General features: G+C 48.5%; 1 protein-coding gene across 1 annotated transcript in view; it reads left to right on the plus strand.

Moving 5' to 3' along the window:
* The window catches only part of LOC102157949 (uncharacterized), an 81415-nt gene that overhangs the window by 17718 nt on the left and 36007 nt on the right, over positions 1 to 27690 (plus strand). Inside the window, exons 2-3 of the mRNA XM_085021953.1 lie at positions 8110 to 8166; positions 19624 to 19698. Coding sequence (XP_084878079.1) covers positions 19630 to 19698 — 69 coding nt within the window. The 5' untranslated portion in view covers positions 8110 to 8166; positions 19624 to 19629. The remainder of the gene's footprint in view (positions 1 to 8109; positions 8167 to 19623; positions 19699 to 27690) is intronic.

Consider the following 27690-nt stretch of genomic DNA (forward strand, 5'->3'; position numbering starts at 1 on the left):
CCAGGGGTCCAATCGGAGCTACAGCCGTGGGCCTACACCACAGCCACGCCAGATCCGAGCCGCGACTTCGACCTACACCACAGCTCATGGCAACGCCGGATGCTTAACCCACTGAGCGAGGCCAGGGATTGAACCTCGCAATCTCATGGTTCCTAGGCGGATTCGCTTCCGCTGAGCCAGGACAGGAACTCCTCCCATTACTTTCTTTTAAAAAGTTTAAGATAAGCTCAAAAGGCAAGTTCTGTTGGAAGTTCCTCTGCACAGCTAAATTCCTAACGGCATCTCCGTGGGTGGTCTGGTGCTAAACCGGGTAGGGAGGACCCTGTGGGTTCCCAGGGCCCAGGGACCTGGTGGGACGCGGCAGGGTTTCCCGGGCCGCGCTGGGCTGGCCGCGGGGCGTCGCTGCAGCAAAGACCTGGCGCTTAGCGGAGGCCCCAGGCTGGGACCGCGAGCGAGGCGCCACCTGCCCCAGCGCATCCGCCGGGAGAAGGGGCCGCCGCTCCCAAATCAAAGCGAGCTGTAAGGTATTTAAATAGTTCAGGCGGAAGCGTTCGAGTTTGGCTCTTAGCCCTTGATTGAGAAACCACTGCTACTTGACAAAAATTTTAAAGAATGGTTTGAAATTTAAGGGACAAATTGGCTATTGGAACATGTGGTTATTCAAAAAGGGCTGATTTTTACAAGAAACCGCTTCAAAAGACTCTGGAAAGTGGGTTGGTACTCACATCCCCGTGCTCGCCCCGGGCTAGCGAAGCCCCTCACCTGGGAGCCGGCGGAGCCCCCCTCTCCCCTCCCCGCCCCCTGGGCGGAGGCTCCCACTCGCGGCCCGGGAAGACGTGAGAACGTGCGAGATCACAGCATCCCAATTTTCTTTTCTCTGTACCCCTGGGGGCCTCTTATTGGGGACGACAGTAATTGCGGCTTCTAATGGCTCGACTTGAAGGGACAGAAGACCGCGGCAGGTTTACTGCTGCCAGCGGGGCTCCGGGCGGATTGGGGGCCGCGGCCGCTTCCTCGGCGGGCGGGGCGCGCGGCGGGCGGCGGGTCCCCGCTGCGCGCTCATTAGCGCCCACTCTCCTTAATGGCTTCCTGTGGCTGGATGTTTACTTGTCATTTGTTTTCGCCTTTGTTTCCCAGCTACTGCACCGCAGACTGACGGCGACGTTTCTTTCCTTCTTTGCAGCGCAGCGCGCAGCTGGGGCTGGAGGGCGCCCCCGCGCACAGCCTCCGCGCGCAAAGCGGCTGCCCCGGCGCACCCCGCGCTCCGGCGCCCACTGGCTGGGACCCTGAGCTGGGCCGAGGGCACCGCAGGCAATCGCGCGGCCGCAGTATTCTGTGTGCGGCCTCAAATGCGCTCCATCGTCAGAATGACTCAGGAATTAGGGTCCCGCCCCACCCCCAGCCCAGGGGACCAGCCTTTGCTCTTGGAGCCTCTCTGCCCAGGCTTAGGTGGCAGCAGTGCCCGCCCCCATCAGCCCCTCGGGGACACGTGAAATGCTGGCAGCTAGACAGAAGGGGGAGACTCGAACACCCTGACCCCCAAACCTTTTATGATCCCGGGGGGCTGTGGTCTGTGCCCTAGCACGGACTTGGGGTGAATCTCATTTTGCAGAGAGTCTGAAAACAGCTCTGTGAGAGAAAGGAGTGTTCTACTTGGAGAGGCCCTGTTTGAATATGAGAGGGAGTCCCCAGTCTCTACAGAAAACGCCCTCCCGTAAGGACTTGCCCTAGAAATTCCACTGGAAAAATTGTCTGATGGGTGCTGATGAGATAAGCTACACTGGTACCCCCGAAACATGCCCCGGTCATTTTACAGCTCTGGGCTTCCTGATTGTCGCCTTGAACTGAATGGAGAATTTCCCCCCCCCCCCCCCCCCGGGTTATAAATCCCTGGGGAAGTGAGAGGGTGCTTCTCAGGAGGAACTGCTTTAAAGCAGCTACTTCATGGATCTAGTTAAACCTCCTGAAACAGGCCTTATCAGTTTGACGCGTCCCCCAGTTTCTAGGAGATGAAATGATATTTAAAAGAGGTGAGAATCCTGGCACCGGTTTTCTATGAACCTGGCAAATACACCCTTTATTGTCACAGGCAGCATATTTCTATGTGACAATTCGTTTATCGTCTATGGTAACTCCAGCGTCTCCATGTCAAAGGGAGACAAAACTAGAAATTGAATTTTAAGGGCAAGGTTGCTTTATCTACTTCCTTTCATCGTCCTCAAACCTTTCTCCTTTCCTTTCCTAAAGCTCTCCTCTCCTCTGGCACCCTGTCCAAAGAATTCCCTTGAAATTAACCTAGTTACGACCTAGGATAGAAAAAAATTGATTTCCCTTCAAATTGTTTACCTTAATTTTTAAGTGTAAATAATCCTTAGAATTTAGAGGCAGACTTTCAAAGGTGCTATTTAATCATTTTTGGGTGTCAGTTACCATCAAAAACAACCCTCTCCTAACTAGACAGCTGCAAGTTATCCTTTGATGCTTAGAAATGGGGTTTCAAATTTCTAATTACCTGCCGACTTATAATTTGCCGTTAAAATGTCACTCTGCTATACATCTGTATATTCATATGTGTATATTATATGCAGATATGCTGTATCTCTACATATACACTGATCTTTTTTGGAAATGAGATTCTAGGGTTGCAAAAGGAATTGACCAAAAGTGGAATCTTGAAAAACATGCGTGACAAGGAGGATTTTTGAAGCTGCTTCAGGAGGAAGCTTGTGGGACAGAAATCAAACAAAATGCCAGAATATAAAATTTAAAAGTTTGTTTTTATTTTTTTTCTCAATTTTAATAAATGCTTTCATTTTTTAGCAATTCGTTCTGGGAAGCAGTGATATAGTCTGCCTTACAATTGGGTTAATATTATAGGAGAGCTGTTTTTAAAATACTTTTAAACTGCATTTTTAAAACTATGTTACTTTTTCATAGTTTCTTATTTAAAATAAGCACTGTAGGCGTGCCCTTGGGGGCACAGCTGGTTAAGGATCCAGCATCGTCACTGCTGTGGCTTGGGTTCCATCCCTGGCGGAGGAACTTCTTCATGTTGTGGGTGTGGCCAAAAAAAGCACTATACCGTTTCACACTTCCTTTAGTGCCTCTCTCTTTCATATCTTCCTTTAGTGTCCTAAAGGCCGTGATAGCAGATATCATCAAGAACTACAGGAGTTCCTGTTGTGGTGCAGTGGTTAACGAATCCGACTAGGAACCATGAGGTTGCAGGTTCGATCCCTGGCCTCGCTCAGTGGGTTAAGGACCCGGCGTTGTCATGAGCTGTGGTGTAGGTCGCAGACGTGGCTTGGATCTGCGTTGCTGTGGCTGTGGTGTAGGCTGGCGGCTACAGCTCCGATTAGACCCCTAGCCTAGGACTCTCCATATGCCACGGGTGTGGCCCTAGAAAAGATGAAAAAAAAAAAAAAAGATCTACAGTTTATTGGGATGGAAATGCTATAAAATTGGGTTGTGATGATCATTGTACAATTATAAATGTAATGAAATTCATTGAGGGGGAAAAAAAGAACTACAGTTTAGAGGGAGAAAAAACTCCCCCCCCCATTTTTTCCCTCACAAACTTACTTGGCTGCTTCTCTCCCCCAAGAGAAGACATCTATTTCAATAAAAGTGGGACACTTCCTTCTTACTCAGACCTGATGCAACCACAAAGAGCCTAAGGGACGAAACACCGGTGTTCCCAAAACATGTTTGAGATTTGAGAATATGAGATTTTAAAGCAGGGCTGCAAGGAGTTATGTAGGTTAATTTCTTTACTGAGTCCTGAAACACTAAGACATCACCCAGCAGGTGTCCTCTCGTCGGCATCACTGATGTTTACGGAAGCATAATTCTCAGCGAGTCACAGACGGCAGTGGTTTGGAAGGGAATGAAACACACCAGCCCCTCCGTGTGGCTTGAGGTGCATTGGGGTAAATTGTTTGGTTCATGAGTTTGGTGGCCCATAGAGTACGGTGGCTGGGTGCCCCATCTTCTCTGAGGCCTATGACGGAATATTCTGGGATTCTGGCATTCACTGCTCACCGTGCCAGGACTGGCCTGGCCCGTGTTGGTACTGGGTGAACACGACAGGCTGGCAGTCGGTGGTGGTTTTTGTGTGGGCAGAGTGCTGGGCGAAGTGCTTTCGGGTGAGCAGCACCCTTTCCTGACGAGGCCTTCACATCAGGATCCTGCGTGACTATTGCAGCCTTTCTTCTCTAACCTGTGTTCTGGGTTTTACAGGCAATGGTGTCTTTCGCGTTAACCTGTGTATTGTTGTGTGCTGTTTCCATAAAAATGTCTAAAGAGATCTTACTCAGACTTGCATATTGAAGTAATTTAGCCATTTCATCCGTTTAATGTGATATTTCCAGAGAAGATTTAAACATTGTTAGTAGAGTGACTTTTTAAAATTTTCAATTTAATTTAATTTTTTGTTTTGGTTGTGCTTGCAGCAGGTAGAAGTTTCCAGGTCAGGACTGAACCCGAGCTACCTCAGTGACGACGCCATATCCTTAACCTGTTGAACCACCAGGAGACGCCTAGAGTGACTTTAAAAGAATTTTTAAAGGGGTTCCCATTGTGCCTCAGCGGAAATGAATCTGACTAGTATCCATGAGGATTCGGGTTTGATCCCCAGCCTCGATCAGCGGGTTGGGGATCTGGCATTGTTGCCATGAGCTGCAGTGTCGGTCGCAGATGGAGCTTGGATCCTGCGTTACTATGGCTGTGGTGCAGGCCGGCAGCTCTAGCTCCAGTTCGACCCCTAGCCTGGGAACTTCCATATGCTGCTGTAAAAAGAAAATAAATACAATTAAAAAAAATTTTGGAATAGTGTGTTGAGCAAAAGAACCCGTGGTTTTTCACAGGCACGCGGCCCTCCTGAAGGGAGGTGATAGCTGCTGGCCTGCTGGGGGAGCTGCTGGGGGAGCTGCTCCAAGTGGGGAGTTAAAGCAGCTGAGGTCCCACAGGGAAGGAGGGATTTGGGGACCTGGCCTGGAGCCAAATGCAGACTCATGTGTGTTGGGTCTGAACTGCCCTTTGTTAACTGGAAGGCAGGACTTCACCCTGGTAACTCAAGGTCTCTTTGGGGTTTTGTTTGTTTGTTTTTGTTTTTGGCCTTGCCCATGGCTGTGGAAGTTCCCGGGCCAGGGACTGAAGCTGCGCCACAGCAGCCACCTGAGCCACCGCAGTGACAATGCCAGATCCTTGACCCACTGAGCCACAATAGCACTCCACTCAGGGTCTTTTTGAATGGACGTGGAAAGCTGGCATATCTGAGCAAGGGTTTTATTTTATTTTTATTTTTTTCCACTCTTCAAATTGCTTATATCTTTTTAAATTGAAATATAGTTGATTTATAATGTGTTAATTTCTACTCTGAAGTGACTCAGCTATGCAAATATATAATTTGGGGGGGGGGCTTTTTAGGGCTGCACCCAGGGTATATGGAAGTTCTCAGGCTAGGGGTCTAATCGGAGCTGTTACCACCGGCCTACACCACAGCCACATCCCCAACGAGGGATCTGAGCCCCATCTGTGACCTATACCACAGCTCATGGCAACGCCGGATCCTTAACCCGCTGAGCGAGGCCAGGAATCGAACCCGTATCCCCAAGGGTACTAGTCGGGTTTGTTACTGCCAAGCCACAGCAGGGACTCCTACGTTCTTTTAAATATCCTTTTCCATGATGGTTTATCGCAGGACACTGAATATGGTTCCCTGTGCTGTACAGCAGGGCCTTGTCGTTCATCCATTCTCCATGCAATAGTTTGCCTCTGCTAATCCCCAGCTTGCAGTCCCCCATCCCCTGGCAAACCTGTTCTCTAGGTCTGTGAATTGTTTCTGTTTCGTAAAAGGTCCATTTGTGTCATTTTGTAGATTCCACGTATAGGCGACATCATACGGTATTTGTCTTTCTCTGCCTGACTTACTTGGGATGAGAGTCTCTCGGTCCATCCGTGTTGCTGCAAATGGCCTTAGTCCATTCTCTCTTATGGCTGAATAGTGCTCCATTTGAACAAGGGGCTCAAATTAGAGGTAGAAGGTTAAGCAAAACAGCTTCCTCCCTGCTGAGACCCTGCGTGTGCGGAGGTGAGAGAGGAAAGTTGTTTTGTGTCGTGGGACAGGTCAGTGTAGTGGTTGGTCCTGGATACCGCTGGAGAGCCCGCTCATCGCTGGTGATCAAAGATGCAGCCACTGTGGGAGGAGGCTTGGTGTCTCACGTGAGGGGATCTGAGCGCCAGTTCACAGCCTGGCAGAGATAGCCACCAAAATGAAATAGTACTCTTTTCTAGAAAGTACCAGACTTCGATCTAAATAGGTGTCTACCAATGTTGATTTCCGTCATTTTGAAATATTTAAATGGTGTGTATAAGTAGTTCCCCTCGTGGCTCAGCAGAAACGAATCTGACTAGCATCCATGAGGACGCAGGTTCAATCCCTGGCCTTGCTCAGTGGGTTAAGGATCCAGCATTGCCGTGAGCTGTGGTGTAGGTTGCAGAAGTGGCTTGGATCCCGAGTTGCTGTGGCTCTGGTGTAGGCTGGTGGCTACAGCTCCGATTAGACCCCTAGCCTGGGAACCTCCATGTGCCGCGGGAAGTGGCCCTAGAAAAGGCAAAAAAATAGAAATAAAAAAATAAATTAAAAAATAAAAATAAAAACAGAGCAGGCCATTCGGTCTCGTGTATAAGAGAGCAGAGGTGGAGAAGAAACCCGGCTGCCCTGCTTCATAAGACGATAGAAAGGCCCAGCCCTGCATGGTGGCTGCAGGGACAGTGCAGGGGAGGTGAAGATGCAAATGTCGCTGGCTGCCCTGAGTCCCACCTGCAAAGGCCTTGCAGTGCCTGGACGCTCACATGCCTGTCAACTAAAAAAATATGCAGGGGATTCCCGTCATGGCGCAGGGGTTAACGAATCCAACTAGGAACCATGGGCTGGAGGGTTTGATCCCTGGCCTCGCTCAGTGGATTAAGGATCCGGCGTTGCCATGAGCTGTGGTGTAGGTCACAGACGCGGCTCGGATCCCGCATTGCTGTGGCTGTGGGGTAGGCCAACGGCTAAAGCTCCAATTGGACCCCTAGCCTGGGAACCTCCATATGCGGCCCTAAAAGACAAAAAAAAAAAAAAAAAAGGGTAAATGGTGTCTATAAAGCTTTTTTTTTGTATCTACCAAGGCAAGTTTATTTTCTTTCAGAATTTTAAGAACTAAAACATGTTGCTAGGAGTTCCCGTTGCGGTGCAAGGGGAATAGCAGCATCTCTGCAGCTCACCAGGATGCAAGTCTGATCCCTCGCCCGGCGCCGTGGGTTGGAGGATCTGGCATTGCTGCACCTGTGGCATAGATGGCAACTTCGGCTCAGATCTGATCCCTGGCCTGGGAACTCCATATGCGGCAGAGCAGCCATGAAAGAAAACAAATGAATAAATAAAATGAATTCTATATTAAAAAAATTTAAAAAGCCATATATATATTTGTCTTTTTAGGGCCGCACCCATGGCACATGGAGGTTCCCTGGCTAGGGATTGAACCCTCATCCTCATGGCTACTAGTTGGGTTTGTCAACCACTGAGCCACCACGGGAACTCCACATTTTTTTGACATTTATGCCATGATAAATAAGAAAAAAATCTCCCAGCATTTATGTTCGTACATAATAATACTCTGAAATACCAGAGTAAATCTTGCATAGCTGAAGGAACTATCATGTTCCAGTTTTATACCACAAGGGAGAATTTATTGCTCAAATGTTAAACTTGGCTTTAAATATTAAGCATTATTGGAGTTCCCGTTGTGGCTCAGCGGGTTAAGGAACCCCACTTTGTGAGGATGCGGGTTCAATCTCTGGCCTCCATCAGCGGGTTGAAGACCCAGCGTGGCTGTGGCTGTGGCCGCAGCTGCACCTGTGATTCGACCCCTGGCCCAGGAATTTCCATATGCCCCAGACGCTGCCATGAAAAGGAAAAAGAAAAAAACATAACAAGCGTTATATCTCAATGTGAATTCATGTTCTTTTCTCTTTAGAGGGTAATGGAAGTTAATGCTTTAAAGAGCTGCCTTCCACCAGCCGCATGAGCACAGAGGCTCAGCTCAGCGTCTTTTCTCTTTCCAGCATCTTCTGGACGAGGAGCCAGGCTCTCCGCCCGCCACCCTTGATTGGAGAAAAGAGGTGAGATTTCTCATACTGACGAAAAAATGTGTTTTCTAATGGTATCTTTTAATTTCCATTCGGTAATAATTTCTGCCTGTCTACTATGTTCCAAGCTTTTTAAGTACTTTGTTTTCCCGGGCTAAAGGCCAGATCCAACCTGCAGCTGTGGGTCTACACCACAGCCACCGCAACGTGGGATGTGAGCTGCGTCTGGGATTTCCACCCAGCTCATGGAACTCCTTGCCAGGTCCTTTGAATTCAGACATTCAAAATGGTGAGTATAGTCAGCACTTACAAATTCTTTAGTGTTGGGCTTCCCCTGTGGCTCATCGGAAACCAATCCGACTAGCATCCATGAGGTTGTGGGTTCGATCCCTGGCCTCGCTCAGTGGGTGAATGATCTGGCATTGCTGTGAGCTGTGGTGTAAGTTGCAGATGTGGCTCAGATCTGGCATTGCTGTGGCTGTGGTGTAGGCTGGCAGCTGTAGCTCTGATTCGACCCCTAGCCTGGGAACTTCCACATGCTGCAGGTGCCATCCTAAAAAGCATAAAAAAAAAAAAAAAGAAAAAAGAAAAGAAAGAAAAAGATTCTTATTGTGTGCAAAATAATGTTTTGCATCATGCAAATGAAACTATCTGGATGATGTAAGAGAACAGTGTCTTGTTTCCTGCCTGCAGAGAGAACATAGTGTATTTTGGGAGAAAAAGCAGGCACTAAGCGGGACTCAAGGATCACACGGAAATCATTGAACAGAAACACCGTTGCTGAGAACGATAGTCTTTACTCTGTAAAATCAGGGTGGAAATGAACTTCGGAGGCTTCCTGAAGAAGGCAGGTCTTAGCACCCTCTTAAAGGATTTGCCTTTCTGGAAAGAGAGGGCTTGTCCCTTGCGTCTATGGAGAGTTTTAGCTGATGTGGCCTTTTTAGGTCCTGTTCGGCCCTGGAAATGGGTTTCTTTCTCTCCCGGCCTCTTCCTTTTGCTGTTCTGTTCTTCCTCATCCCTCCCAGGTGGCATTTTGACTGTTATTCTGGCACTAGGAAACACCTTCAGCAAGCTGGCGTGTCACGATTTGGAAATTAAAAGGCGGAAGGATCTAGGATGGAATGCCAAAGGTCATGAAATGTGTTTTAATGCCTGCGCTTCACCGGTTGGTTTCAAAACGCGGGTACTCTTTTGCCTTGGCTCAGGGGGTGGCAGCCTCACACGTGGCGGCAGCGTGAGAACGCTGAGCAGTCTTGGAGCCAGAACAACGTCTGGGTCTGACCCCTTGTGCTGCTCCTTTGCAGGTGTTCTGAGCAGGTCCTCAGACCCCCGAGTCCACCTGGGAAGTGGTGATCACACCTCTTTTATGAGGTTATTACGAGGGGAACCTCCCGTGCAAGGGCCTGGCACAAAGTCCTTTAAAGATGCAAGTGAAGAGTGTGTGCTGTTTAAAGTAGGTTTTAGGCAGTTCCTGCTGTGGTGCAATGCAGTCAGCAGTGTCTCTGCAGCACTAGGACGAGGCTTCGATCCCCTGCCCACCAGAGTGGGTTAAAGGATCCCAGGTTGCTTCAGCTGCGGCTCAGATCTGATCCCTGGCCCTTATGCCTCGGGCCAAAGTTAGAAAAAAAATAGATTTTTAGGAGTTCCCTGGTGACTCAGCCAGTTAAGGATCCAGCCTTGTCACTGGTGTGGCACGGGTTCGATCCCTGGCCTGGAAAATTCTGTATGCCGTGGGCACAGCCAAGAAAGTTTTTTAAAAAATTAAAATAGGTTTTATTTTGTTGTGCATGGTTTTTATCAAATTCTTTCTCTGAACAACTTGATATGTTGTGTCCTGAGGTTTCTCTTCATGGGGAAAATGTGTGGGGGCACACGGTCACTGGAGCCGTGGGGGGACAGCAGGTGCTGGCTCTGCCTCTTCTCCCCAGGGAGGCCCGGCTGGGCGCTGTCCCCACCCTCCCGGGGTGGGGGTGGGCGGCCTCGCACCTGGGTGTCAGGAGCACAGCACCTTCCACCTGCCAGACAGGGCAGTATTTGGGGGCTGCTCTGTCAGATGGTTGGAGGTGGCAGAAAGTGTAATTTGTGTGAACATTCGTCCTGTGTGCTGCCTTCTCTGGTGAGAAGACAAAATGCTGTCAAGACTGCAGACTCCGAAGTCCCTCTTGGCACTTTTCAATCAACATAAAGCTTACGTGTTGATCTAAGAAAGGTGGTTTCCTCAAGTAATGTGGCAAATGTGGAGCTTTGGGGAAAAAAATCAGGATCCACCCGAAAGGAAGGCTGTATCATCTCTGCACATAATGGGAGAAATTAAGTGTTTTTGACATTAACGGTTTCTGGTTGGCCCTCTGATTTCGAAGAACATACGTGTGTGTGTGTGTGTGTGTGTGTGTGTGTGTGTGTAGAAGTATTTGCACTGGCAAGAGTGGGAAAGGTTTTGATAGACAACTTATAAGATATCGTGAAAGTTTCGAGACAAGGATGAAATGACGTCATACTTTTTTTTTTTTAAGAAAAGGCCTATATGGTAAGGTTCTAGAAACTTCCACCCAGGAAAGACTCAAACAGGTTTACCTGAGCCCAGGAAGACACATCAAGGGAGCATAAGTGGCCTCAGACATTTGAGAATTGCCTGTGGATTTCATATTTATTTCATATTTCAATAAACATATTTCAAATGTATTTCATATTTGCTCTAAGTAGCTTCAGAGACCAGACTAGGACCAGTGGGAAATAATTACAAAGAAGTAAATTCCACTTCGATATGAGAGGGAGTTGTTTTTAATGACGAAAGGTGTGTCCAGGCTGACCTGTGGTCCGTTGGAAGTATTTGAGCCTAAACTGGACACTGCCAACCCCTCCCCCCACCTGTCCTAGGGTTTCAGGTTTGAGACAGAGGTTCACCAAGGTGGATGCTAATGTTTCTTCCGATTCAAAGTGTATAATCATCTAAATACAGAGAAAAACGACTAGAAAAATAAAAATGCACAATGTGAAAAACACACCATACGGAACCCCCCCCTCCAGAAGTCTGTTTGAGAGTATATACCAGGTCCTGAGCAGCAACCACGATACACCCGTGAGGGCTTGTCTGTGTGTGATCCTGCAATTAAAGTTTTCCATTTTATAGCTTTTTAGGGACGCCAATACTTTATATAAATAAAAAAAACCCAGAGCTGAATTAATGGTTATTTATTTTTGCCCACCCCTTCCCAGCTGAATTTAAATAAGACTTATTTTACAGGCATCAATCTGAGATACTTACAGTGTTAGGGGACAAGCCTTTAGAGAATGAACTAAAAATTAAAAGTATCCTACATGGAATTCCCGTCATGGCTCGGTGGTTAACGAATCCGACTAGGAACGATGAGGTTTCGGATTCGATCTCTGGCCTCACTCAGGGGGTCAAGGATCCGGTGTTGCCATGAGCTGTGGTGTAGGTCCCAGACACGGCTCGGATCTCCAGTTGCTGTGGCTCTGGCGTAGGCCAACAGCTACAGCTCTGATTAGACCCCTAGCCTTGGAACCCCCATATGCCGGGGGTACAGTCCTAGAAAAGACAAAAAGACAAAAAAAAAGTATCCTACATAAAATATTATAATAAGGAGAAAAATGATTCTTACCTTACGTTAAAGCAGTAAGGAGTTCCCTGGTGGCTCCGTTGTCATGGCTGTGGCTCGGGTTTGATCCTGGCACCGTGAACTCTGCATGCTGAGGGCAAGGCCCCCTGTCCCCCTAAAGCAATAAGATGTGGGCTGGACAAATGACTGCAGTAATAACCCTAAACGTTTAGTTACTGGGACCTTTCCAGCACTGTTCATGGATTACCCCCATTAGTCCTTGCTCAAACCCTGTGAAATCACAAACCTACTTCCTGTTTTTTAGCAAAAACCATTTTGCAGATGAGGAAATGGGAGTTAGAACCATTGAAAACTCACCTGCCCAGATACTTGGTTAGCACAGCACAGACCCTGTGCTCCAACCTGCCTGTCTCCAAAGCTCAGAGTCCCAGCCATACTGTAGTCCCAACTCTCCAGGCTAGAACGTGAAATTACCCCAAGACGTACAAATGGACAGAGAAGGGGCCTGTCTTATGACCAGTGAACATTAGTCTACCAACTTCGATATTACAGTTCATTAAGAAAATGCCTAAAGTGCATTATAAGAAAAGACAACCACAGGTCCGTATCTCTTATGACACAGATACAAAAATTCTCAACAACATATTAGCAAATCAAATCCAAAAACGTCTGCAAAGAATTATATACTATGAAGAGATGGGATTTATTCCAAGTACACAAGGCTAGTTGAACATGTGAAAATTAATTAATGGGAGTTCCCATTGTGGCTCAGTGGAAATGAACCAGACTAGTGTCCGTGGTGATTCAGGTTCAATCCCTGGCCCCGATCACTGGGTTAAGTGTCCAGTGTTGCTGTGAGTTGTGGTGTAGGTCGCAGACGTGGCTCGGATCTGGCGTTGCTGTGGCTGTGGTGTAGGCCGGCAGCTGCAGCTCTGATTCGACCCCTAGCCTGGGAACCTCCATATGCCGCAGGTGCAGCCCTGAAAAGCAAACTAACTAACTAAATAAATACAAACTCATGCTCTGTGAAAGACAATGTCTGGACAATGAGAAGACAAGCCACATGACTAGGAGAACACGGTCACAAAAGACAACATCCAGTAAAGGAGTGTTACACACAAATATGCCAAGAACTCTGAAAACTCAACTGTAAGAAAACAAACAACAGCATTTGAAAATGGGCCAAAGACCATAATAGACCCTGCACGAGAGAAGACACACAGATGGCAAATAAGCTTGTGTAAAGATGCTCCACATCATACGTCATCAAGGAATTGCAAATTAAGACAGTAGTGAGGGACCGCTGCATACCTAGTACATTCCCAGTAGAATGGCCAAAATCCAGACAACACCAGAAGCTGGTGGGGAGATGGAGCAACAGGCGGGTGTGCAAATGGTACAGCCGCTTTGGAATACAGTTGGGATGGGTCTTACAAAACTACACACCCTCCTCCCATGTGCCCCAGCGATCACGCCTCCTGGTATTTACCCAAAGGAGGTGAAACCTGTGTCTTCACGCGAATGTTCGTAGCAGCTGCCCAAAGTGGAGGCGTGTCCTTCAGCAGGTGAATGGATAAACTGTGGCGCATCCAGACAATGGAATATTATTTGACACTGCAAAAAAGAACAAACAAAGAGCTGTCAAGCCATGAAAGACAGAGGCAACTCAGTGGCATAATATGAAGTGAAAGAAGCCAGTCTGTAAAGTGCACAGACTGTATGATTCCAACTGCGGGACATTCTGGGAAAGACAAAACTATGGAAAGAGTGAAAAGACCAGTGACGACCAGGGGTTGGGCATGGGGAGTGGGGGGGGCAGGGATAAACAGGCAGCACACAGAGGATTTAGGGGCGTGAGAATTCTCTGATAACATAATGTGGAATGGGCATCATTTTATGTTTGTCCAAACCCATAAACTGCTGAGAGTGAGATCCTTACTCTAAACGGCAGGCCTTGGGTCAGTGCACTGGTTCATTCCCGGTCTCAGACCCGAGACCCCCGTGAGTGAGGCTGGTAACCAGGGGGGTTATGCCAAGTCTGTAACTTCCTCTCGATTTTGCTGTGACCCTAAAAATCAGGTCTTCACTAGGAACAAAAGTGTAAACCATGGGCTACCACGTTTATTTGCGTGCTGAAAATAAAGTGGCTTCTTTCCAAATTTCCCAATTTCAGAAAATGATGTAAAGTGACTCTCAAGCGTGACAGTCCCTTTCTGGTCATTGCTTTTGGCTGTATGTAAGTATTTTCACCAGAAGCCTTTCTGCACAAGGACCCCTCAGGCGAAGGCGGAGCTTGGAGGGGGCAGCTCACGCCAAGCTGCGAGAAGGCCTCCCAGCCTTTCATCAGGCCCGTGGGTCTCTGCCGGCCCCGGAGCTCCTGTTTGGTTTGCCTGCATTCAGGCAAACATATCTCTGACTCAATGCTGTTGCTCCAGAGCTGACCTAAGGAGGAGATGGTTCGCAGAGAGGTGAGAAAAAAATAAAGCTGAAATGAGGCAAGACTCTTTTTAACATGAAAAGGAGACGTGCCACTCGAAATTAAATCCGAAATGAGTTTAAGGTGGTGTCTCTAACAACTTGTCAGCAGAGGAGAAGTGTGGACACATCAAGCTTTGGGAGAATGACAGGGAGGAAATGAGAGAGACACAGGAGATGGGAGTGGAACGCGGCCAGCCCGCCGCAGATTCAGGCACAAACCGTGGACTGCGCTGCGGGCAGGTGAATAAATTTGGCCTGGGCGGTTTCACACTTTCTTTCTAAAACCACCTGCACTGAGTGTGGCTTCTCTGGGTGAAGCGATCCAAGTGGATGCATGGCCACGGTTGCCGGTCGAGGGGCTGGCGACTCTTACCCAGAAAGCCTTGTATCTACTGCGTTCCTTGAACTTCAGAAATTCCAGAAAGGGTGCCCTTGAGATACTGAAACCAGGTGGACCATGTGGCCGTAGGTCCCCTTCGAGAGGCCCAGCATCACTTTCCAGAAGCCCAGAGGCACTTTCTGCCGAGGACACGGGTTTGGGGGGCCATAAAAATAAGTGTCTGTCCAGAGTGGGGCTGCCCCATTCGATGCCAGACTCTGAGCTGCGGCTGAGTTCTGGTGGACGACACTGGTCATTGACCCCTCACTGCTGGATTCACCATCACCTTGTCCATTTTTCTAAACCACCAAACACTCGGACACGTAGATCTTGCTTTTCACAGACACAACAGTTGTGCTCTTTGCTGTTCGGGGGCAGCTCTGAAGGTGAGAGTGAGGGCACCTGTCGTTTTGCTGTAAACATGGCCCCTTTGCCAGCTGCTCAGCCTCTGCCTCTCGACACCAGCCCTCCACCACGTGGGAAGCCTGTCATGGGTCTTGTGGGCACCGCTGCGGGCGTGTCAGCACATTCGGGCTTTTCTTAGCTGTCGGGACTGTTTCTGCACCATCAGCAGACAGCAGTTCATCCAGCCCCGTACTTACTCGGCATCCGTGCTTTCCAGCAGGTCCTGACCAGAACAACCCCTGGGGGCTTCCCAGAAATGCAGAATCTCAGGCCCACAGCAGACCTACTGAATCAGAAACAATCACCCCCTCAGGGGTTTAACTGCCCCGTTTGATTGTAGGAACTGCGTCCACGTCTGGATCTGCCAGTGGTCACGGCCAGACTTAGGTAATGAACGCGGGGGTTTGTTTTGCAAGGCAGTTCTTTTGTGTGTTGCGCACCAGCCTGGGGGCTGGAGGCACTCCCCCCCCTCTCCCCGCTGCCCCCCGCCCCCGGCCCTGCTCTAGGACACCTACACCCCATCAGTCGCAGGTGGCCGGGTTCCCAGTTGTTTCCTCACTAGCGGGAGGGGCTTTGCTCTAGCCAGGCACCTGGCCATCAGTAGCACGTACTTGTGACAGATTCATCGGGGATTAAGCCATCGCACCCTGTGCTAACACTAACGCTGATGCCTGAGCCCCAGCTCTGAGCCGGGGGCTGCCGGGGTGGGCCTGATGCCCGAGCCCCAGGTCTGAGCCCGGGGGCTGCTGGGGTGGGCCTGCTGGGGGCGTCTCCGGCTGGCCAAGGTGGAAAGATGTGTGAGGGGACTTCTCTTTGTGGTGTGAACAGGTGTCTGCCTGAATCCCCGCTTGGCACATCCTGGAATGAGGCCCCAGGCCCTGCAGGCACAGGGCAGTGAAACAAAACTGGTTCCCAGAGGAGTTTCTATGTGCTTGCAAGTCAAATGACCTGCACAGGACTTGAATTTTCAGCAGGCCTTTGACTTCAGTTTTAACTCCTAATAAAATAAGAATAAGAAAACAAAAATGGAACTACAAATGGAACCATATGATCCAGCAATCCCACTCCTGGGCATATATCTGGAGAAAACTATAATTCAAAAAGAGATGTGCACCCACCCCTATGTTCATTGCAGCACTATTCACAATAGCAAGACATGGAAACAACCTAAAAGTCTATCAACAGATGAATGGATAAAGAAGATGTGGTACATGTATACAGTGGAATACTACTCAGCCATAAAAAGGATGGAATAATGGCATTTGCAGCAACATGGAAGGACTTAGAGATTATCATACTAAGTAAAGTAAGTCAGACAGGGAAAGAGAAATGACATATGATATCCCTTATGTGTGGAATCTAAAATATGGCACAGATGAACCTATCTATAAAATAGAAACAGACTCACAGATATGGAGACACAGGCTTGTGGTTGTCAAAGGGGAGGGAATCGGGGGGACGGGGAGTTTGTAGTTATTTGATGCAAATTATGACCTTTAGAATGGATAAGCAACGAAGTCCTGCTGTACAGCACAGGGAACTATATCCAACTTTCTGGGATACATCATGGTGGAAAATAATATTTTAAAAACCATGTAGGTAAAAAATATGGAGTTCCCGTCATGGCTCAGTGGTTAATGAATCCCACTAGGAACCATGAGGTTGCGGGTTCAATCCCTGGCCTTGCTCAGTGGGTTAAGGATCTGGTGTTGTCGTGAGCTGAGGTGTAGGTTGCAGACATGGCTTGGATCCTGTGTTGCTGTGGTTGTGGTGTAGGCCGGCGGCTATAGCTCTGATTCGACCCCTAGCCTGGGAACCTCCATATGCCACGGGAGCGACCCTAGAAGAGGCAAAAAGACCAAAAAAAAAAAAAAAAGTAAGTAAAAAATAAATAAATAGGTATGTTTTTAAAAAAACGTTTTAAAAGGAGTTTCCTGGTGGCTCAGCAGGTTAAGGATCCAGTGCTGTCACTGCTGTGGTTCAGGTTCAGTCTTGGCCTGGGACCTCCTGTATGCCACGGGCAAGTCTGAAAAAAAATTAAAATCCTCTTATTACTAATAATAGCTGCTGAAGTCGGCAGAGCCCTCCCACGCTCTACCCAGGACCCCATGGTGCTCTCAGGGAACATGGGGTTGAGGCACAGAGTGGGCTGCAGGGAAGCTCACTATTTAAGAGCCCTCCAGAGCCATCATGTGGCTTTGTGACAATGCTGGTGGTGGTTTCTTTCTAAAGGCTGAACGGAGGGTCAGGTCCCCACTTGTTCCCAAGAAGCAGGTTCTATTTATTTGTTCTGAAAGGTTTGTTGATGTGGAGGGCGGGTGGGTCAGAAGGAAGGGCAGACTCATCTCCAGGGAGCAGGGCTGCAGCTCCAGACCCCTGCGCTCAGCCCCAGATCAGCTCTGGTTCAGATGACACACATTTCCAGGGAATCGGCGGCCGTTGCGCCTGCCTCGTGGGGCACCCAGCCTTGTCATTCCTTCCATCTCCGGATCTTTCCTGGGACCTACTGTGTGCCCAGCCATGTTCTGCTAACTGGGTGTCTGCTAGGAGCTCTTCCGTATCAAGACTTGAGAAACTGAAGTTCAAAGCTGGCTCTTTGAAGCCTAACAGTTTGTGACGTTATCTGAGATGCTACGTCCCTCCCAGAGCCTCCGTGGTGGTCCCCAGGGCCCCTCCCTGCCTCCCTTGAGGAAATCTCCTCTCTCGGGTGGTTTATGAGATGCGGAAACATTCCTTATTTTCCATTTCAACCCTCCTCCCCTTCCCGCCCCTCCCGCAACAGCCTTCACTCAGAGCCTGGCTGGCGCGGGTTCTGTCTCATTTGTTCCCTATTGCCCTGTGCCCAGGGCAGCACCGGGCACATGGGAAAAACTCAGCAGATATCTGTAGACTGGGTAGAGGATGCGTGCTCACTGAGGCAAACCCACACATATGTTTTCATCGAACTGCCGGATGGTATTTCTAAGCCTGCCCTGAAGGATGCTGCCTGAGACAGCGCCCCACGACTGCTGGTGGTTGTGAGGTGTGTGCGTCGGAAAAGGTCTGAGTTTGAAAGCAAAGATGTAACTGAGCCGAGCGTGACTGGGTCTCACTCACTCGGGCCACCGCGGTGCCCAGCGCTGTCTGCAACCGACAGCAGGGGCCGCACGTTCTGCAGAGGCGGGACGCAGGAACCATCTGCGGGCCCAGGGGTGCTGGAAGGCCGTGCTTTGTGGGGCCAGGTCACCTGCTCCGTCTCAGGACTGTCAGAATAGCTTCTTTTCCTGTTAAACCAGTGTTTAACCTTAGAGCCACGACTCTTGCCCCCTGCTGTCTTCTTAACTTGTGAATCCTTGTCAAGTCAATCTTTTTTTTTTTTTCCCCTCTTTCTGGTTGGTAAACAAAAATGTGCCAGGTTTAAGGTTAAAATACATTAAAATGATATAACAATAAAGTCCTTTGCGTTCTTCAGCGCATCTCCAGAGCTGAGTGAAATTTCCAATTGCCTTTGTTTGGGAGTTAGTGGCGGATGAGCCACTCAGCTGAGAAGCTGAGCTTAGTCTGTTCAGATTGTATAATAAATGGCAAACGTTGGCTTCTAATTCTGAAAGCTGAGTCCGTAGCGCTTTGTTCAACAACTGAGCCCTTGAATTTGGGAAGAGCCTTACTTTGTACGAGACAGGAAAGATACCTGCTGATGTCCTCAGACAGGACGGAGGTAAAACCAGTTGATTCGTGCATCTGGATTACAGTAAAAAGGAATTCTTTGTGGTTCTCAAACATCAAGGATGTATCAGAAACCGGAGAAGTTTCCCTGAAAAGACCATTATCTGGCCGTTCTTTACTTCTTTTTATTTTTCGCTTCTTTTAGATTTTCATTTTTATTTATCTTTCACAACCTTCCACCCTTTACAGTTTAGCAGTGAAATTTTGTCAGCCCGCTGGGTTATCGCACGCTGTCATTTTTGCTACATGGTTAATGTTGAAATCTTTATTTTCCTTAAATGTAAGTGGAAACAATATTTGTTATTGATTTGTCAGGGATAATAAACTTTTCTAACTTCAAAAAGGAAAAGATAAAATAATTACCATTATAGTAAACATAGTCTAACTTGACTTTACCCAGTTTTAAGGAATCTGAAGTTGCAAAATATCTTTGTTCAACTTTTCTGTTGATAAGTTATTTTTCTTGACAGCCTGTCTGTCCATCCTTATTTTGTCCAAAGGACTATGCTGAACGCGTTTCTAGATGTTCTGAGAAGCCATGAATAAAACGGCCTTAGGATACGTAGCGCTGTGGCTTACAAATGCTGTTCACCACTGGCAGCCCCACAAAAGGAAACCGTCAAGAGCCAGAGACCATTTTCCTCTAAAAGGACACAAAGTAATAGCACGTTGTGGGCATCTTATTTTGAGAGGCATTTGTTATATGTGGTGAATCTAAACGGATATGAAGAGTACATGTATTCGAGTGGGGAAAAGTTATGTCAATTTCCAAATACCAAATGTACACGTAAGAATACGTTTTTGATCCCAGAAACATTGAAATGCATGATAATATCTCCAAATAAGATGTATTTCATTTTTGTGAGGTGCTTTTGTACAATGAGGCAGCTCTTTTTCATGGCTCACCTGTCACTGGAATTGAGCATTTCCTGTCCTCTGCAGGCCCTGATGTCATCCCCAGCATCAGCCATCTGCCTGCCACCAGCACGGGAGGCGTCTCAGCAGCCCCCTCCCAGGGTAAGTGACAGAAGACCCTTGAGTGTGGCCTTGAAATCTCAAGGTTATTTATAACTTGATAACTGAACCAGGGCTGGGTGTGGTGAAAAGTGGTCTCCTCCCAAGACGCCCAGGGCAGCATCTCTAAGTCTGTGGGGGTGCTCATGAGACTGGCCATGCGGCAGGCTTTTCTCTGTGAAGATGAAGCTGGTTGCGCATTATTGCTGGGTGTGTATTATTCCCTTTAGGGCGAGGGTGTTGTCTTATATGTGAGGATATGTGTCTCCAAAAATCCAGTGCTTACTTCTAGACATAATCAAAATTACCCATCCATCCATCCACCCATCTTTTATTTTTTTTTAATTTTTTTTAATTTTTTATTTTTTTTTGTCTTTTGTCTTTTTTGTTGTTGTTGTTGTTGCTGTTGTTATTGTTGCTATTTCTTGGGCCGCTCCCGCGGCACATGGAGGTTCCCAGGCTAGGGGTCGAATCGGAGCTGTAGCCACCAGCCTACGCCAGAGCCACAGCAACGCAGGATCCGAGCCGCGTCTGCAACCTACACCACAGCTCACGGCAACGCCGGATCGTTAACCCACTGAGCAAGGCCAGGGATCGAATCCGCAACCTCATGGTTCCTAGTCGGATTCGTTAACCACTGCGCCACGACGGGAACTCCCCACCCATCTTTTAAAGTCTATTTAAAAAAACACCCAAACACAATAACTCTTCAGTGTGCAGCAAAATAGATTCTGTAAGTGATGGAGAGGAACCAACCCCTCCAGTCACTAACATGTTGCTAAATTTTTAGTATTTATTATTGTGCTGTAACTTGATTTGGGTTTTAGAAGTAGCGGTTTTTGTTTTGTTTTGTTTTGTTTTGTTTTTTTGTTTTTTTTTTTTTTGGTAGGGCCACACCTGTAGCATATGGAAGTTCCCAGGCTAGGGGTCCAATCAGAACTGCAGCTGCTGGTCTACACCACAGCCACAGCAATGATAGATTTGAGCCTCGTCTGCACCCTACCCTGCAGCTCACGGTAATGCCAGATCCTTAACCTACTGAGTGAGGCCAGGGATCGAACCCACATCTTCATGGATACTAGTCGGGTTCTCCACCTGCTGAGCCACAGTGGGAACTCTGAGAAGTAGTAATTTTTAACTGTGATAATATATGTGCAATTTGATTTTGCTGGGTTTCCTTCCTTAAAAATAAGCCCAGGAGTTCCCGTCGTGGCGCAGTGGTTAGTGAATCCGACTAGGAACCATGAGGTTGCAGGTTCGATCCCTGGTCTTGCTCAGCAGGTTAAGGATCCAGCGTTGCCATGAGCTGTGGTGTAGGTCACAGACACGGCTGGGATCCCACGTTGCTGTGGCTCTGGTGTACCCCTAGCCTGGGAACCTCCATATGCCGCGGGAGCAGCCCAAGAAATGGCAAAAAGACAGAAAAAAACAAACAAACCAACCAAAAAACAAGCCCCGTACAACAAAGGGTCTAAAGGGATTGGAAGGAACAGCTAATGAGAAAGTGTCGATGAGAATACACGCTCTCTCTTTATGTTCTCCCTGGTGGGCTCCTAGCAATTCGGTGTTTTGGTCTGTCCTCCCTTTCATCAGCTTCAGTCTGTACTTCATACGCGCCCGAAACGATCTTCATTAAATGTGGAAGGAATGCCTTAGCATTACCTTGGCAAAGATGTTCCTTAGCGGTAAAAATACAGAGCTCTTCCTGCAGCTCCTATGATTGGCCTCGTAAAGAATTTCTGGAGTTGCAGGGTCCCGCGGGGTTTGGATGACCCCCTAGAATAGACAGAAGAGGGCGTGATGGTTGGGGGGGGGGTGTTCTTCCCATTTTTCTTGCAATTTCAGCAGCAAATTGTTGGCGATGCAAAGAGTTTCCTCCCTTTTCAGTTTGTCACATAGGTGGAAAGACCCTGCCTGGCTCTTACCAGGAACAGGTGGTGTTGGCATGAAAAATAAAGTTGCCTAAGAAGAGGCTGCACGCTGTCTGTCCCAGGACGCGGTGTGGATGCAGAGTGGCTTCTGCCTGAGCCCGTGGGGCTGAGTCCTAGGTGCTCAGGCCATAAACAGCCTTCAGGGCCCTTAAAGTTCTGCATGGAGCAGGTGTTGGCAGAGCCACCCGCCTTCCACCGCTGTTGGCCCTTTATGTCTGAGGCCCTATGGAGCACCTGCCTTGACTGCTAAACCCTTCTGTTCACTTTACTTCCTGTTTCAAGTCAAAGCTATTTTGCCAAACATACTTGGGGTCTGTCTGTTCCTAAAACATCTTCATTTTTGTGCATCAGACTCAGTATTTCTTGGTAAAAAGCCAAGGTGCTGGTTTTAGGGAGCACTTAGTCCTTCTGCTGATGACGAGGGCAAGGATGGAGGCATCTTTAGACCCCAGGTTGGACTCCTGAAGGCCCCCGTTCGAGTGTCCTTAAAGCAGCTGCAAACCCAGATTTCCTCGTTGATTCATCGGGGCCAAGTCAGGGCGCAGGAGCTGGGGGTGGGGAGAAGGGTGTCCCCGCGGTCCCTGGAGCATCTGAGAAAAACGCCTTGTTTCCGGGGATGTTCTTAAGAGAAACCCACCTCCTTAACTGGCAGCCTCCTGGTGGGTGACTTCCTTGTGGATTCCTTGATCATCAGGACAGAAGCCCGGGCCTCACTGTCCACGTGGGGCCTGGGTCCCCTGCTTTATGGATTTTCTAAAAGAGGCTTCCTGCTGCCGAAGGAGGCCTTCCGAGGACTTTGAACCACTTGCTGTTTCTGCTAAATCCCTTCTTGGGGCGAAGGAACCAGAATCTGAGAGGGGATTTACTTACTGTGTGAGGTGAGCAGAAATAAGTCTAAAGATGCTACTGAGCTGTGAAGGGAAGTTGGGTTCCCCTCATGTCCCCCACTGGCCATCTGCTCCTGGGCCCCACCAGACGCCTTGCTCCTCAAACACAGCGGGCGTGGGCGTCCTCCTACCCCAGGGCCTTTGCACTCAAGTCCCTTTTCCAGGAATGACTCCCCCAGACGTCCCCATGACACTCCCTCCCTCCTTCAGGTCTTTACACAAAAGGCAGCACCAAGGCAACCAGGCGGCGTTTTCCCACCGCCTCTGCCTCCCCAGCCTGACTTAACTCACCCGCGACTGCTCGGTCTTCCCTTCTTAGCACGTGCCACTTCCAACACAGTCTGTGTTTCCCGTGGTTGTTGCCTTTGTGTTTTTCTCTACCCTTAACTCTAGAGTTTCTTTCTCACTCTATGTAGTGTTTTCTATAATCCCCACGGTCTTACAAGAGTGCCTGACATCCAGGAAATTCTTGATGGATAAATGAAAAGATTTGGGTATTCACTAAGAAATGTTCTTTTTATTCTCTTTCATCACTCGGTTTCTCAATCGCGAGCCTGGACCCATGAAGGCTGTTGAGTGGTGGATGTTGTCAGACCCAGCGTTCAAGGCTGACGGTAACCTGGGCTCCCTGGGTTGGCCACCCCACCCCCCAGCCCTGGAGGCCTCTGCTGTTCCTCTCCACCCATGCAGACTGTTCACTCGGGCCGCTCACGCTTCGCCTCCCACAAGCCTTCCCAGGCGGATCCCACTGATGACATGCTTTCTCCTCTCCAGTTTGCTTCGGCGCAATTTATTTATTTTTATTTAAAGAAGTTTTTGGCCACACCCACAGCCTGTGGAAAGTCCCAGGCCAGAGATTGAACCGGAGCCACAGCAGTGACAATGCTGGATCCTTAACCCACTGAGCCACCAGGGAACTCCCGGATCCTGCTCAGTTTAGTCCATGGAGTAGGTTGTAAGTGCCTGGATATGTTCGGCCAGTTCTTCTGCTTCTGCACCTGCCCACGGCTGGCCCACGAGCAGCACTGGTGCCGGGACTCCTCTGCCAGGAGCACCTGGGGTCCTTGTGGGGCCTCCTGAGTTGTTTCTTTTCTGGTTAGTAAATGTCATTTTTCCTCAGCTTCTGCGGAAACGCTCTCCCTCTGTCGACCCCACGTGTGCACTTGATAAGGGGCAGCTGTATCTCCCACCTCGGGATTTAACCCTTAGGGACAGAGGCTCCCTTGCACAGGGTCCCACTCCAGCTGCATCGCATTCTCATCTGGTTCAAAAGGAGGTGACGGAGGCCGTCTCCGCCGGTTCTGTCCTGCGTGGTCGAAATCCCCCTCCCCCGAGCTTGCCCCTTTGGGCTCCGACAGGTGCTTCCTGAGCGGGGTCCATGCGCAGCCCCAGCAGCTCCACGGCGCATGCGTTTTCCACGAGGCGGTCGTCAGCCTCCCGCCGTCGGGATCCGGCTCAGCGCGGCACCACGTTTGTGTGTGTTTGTGATGATGCTTAGCGTTCAGGGACGGTTTCTGAGAGTCATCTTTCTTCCTAGAAACTTTTCTTGTGGTCGAAGATTCCACTTCAGGAAATCTCTTCTTCTGCTGTGAAGAACACACTTTGGCTGGAGAGAAATGATCAGACTTTCACGCTCGTTCAAAAGCGGTAATAGACGCTTGAGACCAAAACGTGGGCTTTTTGAGTGGAAAGAACAAGGAGATGGATAATGAACCAAAAAATAAGTGATTATTAGCATGTATCACTGGGGGCCTCTGCCTTTGAAGTGTTTTATTTTCCTTCGGAAATGCTAATTATTACCAGGTTGTGTGGATTCAGGTTGGAGTGTGCTTTTGTTCACCTTGTTTTCTCATTTAATCTGTATGTGAGACTGTATTTTTAGGCCAGAACTCGGTCTTTTTTTTATCTTTATGTATCTAAGTTCTAATACAGTTGCAGGCACAGAATTAGCAAGACACAATATGTCATGAGAATGGGGAGGGAGTTTCCACTGTGGCACACTGGGTTAAGGATCTGGCATTGCTGCAGCTGTGGTGTAGGTCGCTGCTCTGACTCGGATTTTATCCCTGGCCAGAGGCACTTTCATATGCTGAGGGGGAGGCCAAAAAGGGGAAAAAAAAGAAGTAGAGGGAATGAATGGATGGATGGATGGATGGATGGATGGATGAAGGATGGATGGATGGATGAATGGATGGATGAAGGATGAATGAATGAATGGATGGATGGATGGATGGATGGATGAATGAATGGATGGATGGACGAATGGATGGATGGATGAATGGATGGATGGATGAATGGATGGATGAAGGACGAATGAATGAACGGATGGATGAATGAAGGATGAATGGATGGATGAAGGATGAATGGATGGATGATGGATGAATGAATGAAGGATGAATGAATGAATGAATGAATGGATGGATGATGGATGAATGAATGAAGGATGAATGAATGAATGGATAAATGGATGGATGGATGGATGGATAAATGAATGGATGGATGGATGGATGGATGAACTCCTGAGCCACCATCCTGGGTTGTGAGGATGCTCTCTGATAACAGGTGTGGCGACAGCTTACAACTGGTCCCCAGGATTGATGGCATCGCAAGGGCCCTTCCGTGGGATCTGCAGTTTCACAGCTTCATTTCATAGCGAGGTTAGTGACTTGCGAGACACAATCCCTGCCATTGGGCTGAGTCCAAATTCAGATTCTCCGCAGTCAGAGGGCAAAGAGAGAGGGCGTTTTTCAGCTTCTTCACTGCCGCCACCTGGGAGAGTCTCAGTTCTGCTCAGAGCGCTTTACTCTTTTAGCTTTGTCGGGAAACATCTTAGACTGCAATGTGCAATGGTGTTGAGTTATTCTGAGTCAGCCAGATGTGGGCTTGAGGCTGCTTCTTCCAATTCCTGGGTAAGACCTTTCTGTTTGCCCCAGCTGTTGACCTGTCTTTAAAATGGGAGCAGTTGGGAGTTCCCGTCGTGGCTCAGTGGTTAACGAATCCGACTAGGAACCGTGAGGTTGTGGGTTTGATCCCTGGCCTTGCTCAGTGGGTTGGGGATCCAGTGTTGCTGTGAGCTGTGGTGTAGGTTGTAGACACGGCTCGGATCCCGAGTTGCTGTGGTTGTGGTGTAGGCCGGTGGCTACAGCTCTGATTAGACCCCTTGGGGGCGGCCTAAGAAATGGCAAAAAGACAAAAAAAAAAAAAAAAAAAAAAAAAAAAGGAGCAGTTTGGACTTCCTGTCGTGAATCAGTGGTAACGAACCTGCCTAGGATCCATGAGGATGTGGGTTCCATCCCTGGCCTCGCTCAGTGGGTGAAGGATCTGCTGTTGCTGAGAGCTACAGTGTAGGTTGCAGACATGGCTCAGATCCCATGTTGCTGTGGCTGTGGTGTTGGTTGGTGGCTGTTTCTCAGATTCGACCCCTAGCCTGGGAACCTCCAGATGCCGCGGGTGTGGCCTTAAAAAAAAAATGGGAGCAGTAATTCCTACCCCAGGCGGTTATTAAAGAGTTCAGTTAAACAAATTAAATTATACTCTCACCAACTTACCACTCATTAAATATGTTTTCTTCTTTTTTTATATCTCCAAGTTCAATTAAAAAAATTTAGAGCCCTGGGAGTTCCCTGGTCGTCTAGTGGTTGGGATTCGGCACTTTCACATTGCAGCCCGGGTTCGATCCCTGGTCTGGGAACTGAGATCCCACATCAAGCCGCTGCATGCCTCAGCCAATAGCAATAATAATAATAATAATAATAATAATAACATGATAATAATAAGAACAGCCCTGCTAGAAATATGAAGTAAAGAATAGAAAGCAAGAGAAGGAGAACATGACTACCCTGTACGTCTGCTTCTGAGTCTGTCATTATTCAGAGTAAATTCTGCATTCAGGGGGGGCCACAGCCACTTTCTCTTTGTTTTGTGAATTTAAGAGATAATTCCAAGAGTTTCCTAGTGGCCTGTCGGGTTAAGGACCCAGCATTGTCACTGTTGTGGCTCACGTTTGATCCCTGACCTGGGAACTTCCAAATGCTGAGGGTTCAGCCAAAAAAAAAAGAAAAAAAAAAAAAAAATTCCATATCCCATCGATGCCACGTACAATGTTACTCTTTTACACATGGAGCTGGGATGGGAGGTTTGGTCGAAGGACAATAGACCGATGATGTCCAGTCAAAGGTGACGGTGGGTTTTGTTTGCAGGGTTTTCTGTGCCAGGGTCCCCTTCCTGGGGTGTGTGAGTCACTTCCTGCGGAGGGGAGTGAACTGTTTGCCCGTGAACACTCCCGGCGTCACACTCACCTGCATGGTTTTGGTAAAAATAAGGAGAGAGCAGCATTCACGCGCCTCTGTTCCTTTCCCCCAATTCCTTGGACATGGTCTGCAAGCCTTTGTTCCCAGAGTTACTCCCATACTCTTCCACAAACAGTTACTTGGGTCTTTTTTGTAGCTTTTCTCCCCCAAACTTTTCAACCTGACAGAATCTCCGGGGCCACAAAGAAATGTCTCTGATTGCTTCCATGCAAAGGGATTGAAAACTAAACCCTGGGCAAGTGTGGAGTTGCCGCCGACGGACTCCTTTTGCCATGACGCAGACGGAGAAGCAGCTTCTGGTCTTCACTTCCTGGCTTCAGCTGGGAATTTTGCACGCAGCTGCCTGATCGGGGCAGGCAGCGTGGAGTTGTTGAGACCCGGCTCCTCCCGCCCGCAGGTGATCTGTTGTCTAACTCAGTGCTGTCCCCGCCGGTCCCCGGCCTGTGGAATGTGGCTGCAGTCCTGGCTCGTCCAAATGGCACTCATTACCTCAAAAGGGCATAAGCCAAATGGAGTCATTGGCTTTAGGGACTAACCGTATCCTCCACTTAGATCAAGGATCAACTTTTATTCTGCCCACTTCCAGGAAAACACGTGTTGTTATGTTTAGATTGAGCAAACGTCACCAATAAAAGGAGGAAAATCCAAACTGCATTTCCTTCTTACCTCATTTGCTCTTTTTTGGTCCTCTACCTACGCGTGCAGAAACCCGGGCTGATTTGTTTTGCCTTAATTTCTCAAAAATGTATAAATTCCCATTTCATTCCCCCAAAGGTTTAAAAGTCATATAAAATGCCTAAGGTAAAAATTCTAGAAATTCCATATGAGTCATGTACCCACCCTAAAAAGTGATGAAAAAGGTGACGT

This window comes from Sus scrofa, chromosome 1 (assembly GCF_054392235.1).
Source record: "Sus scrofa isolate SSC_HxYL_T2T_F1_AM1 chromosome 1, Sscrofa_HxYL_maternal_Yorkshire_Landrace_v2.0, whole genome shotgun sequence".
Taxonomy (NCBI): domain Eukaryota; kingdom Metazoa; phylum Chordata; class Mammalia; order Artiodactyla; family Suidae; genus Sus; species Sus scrofa.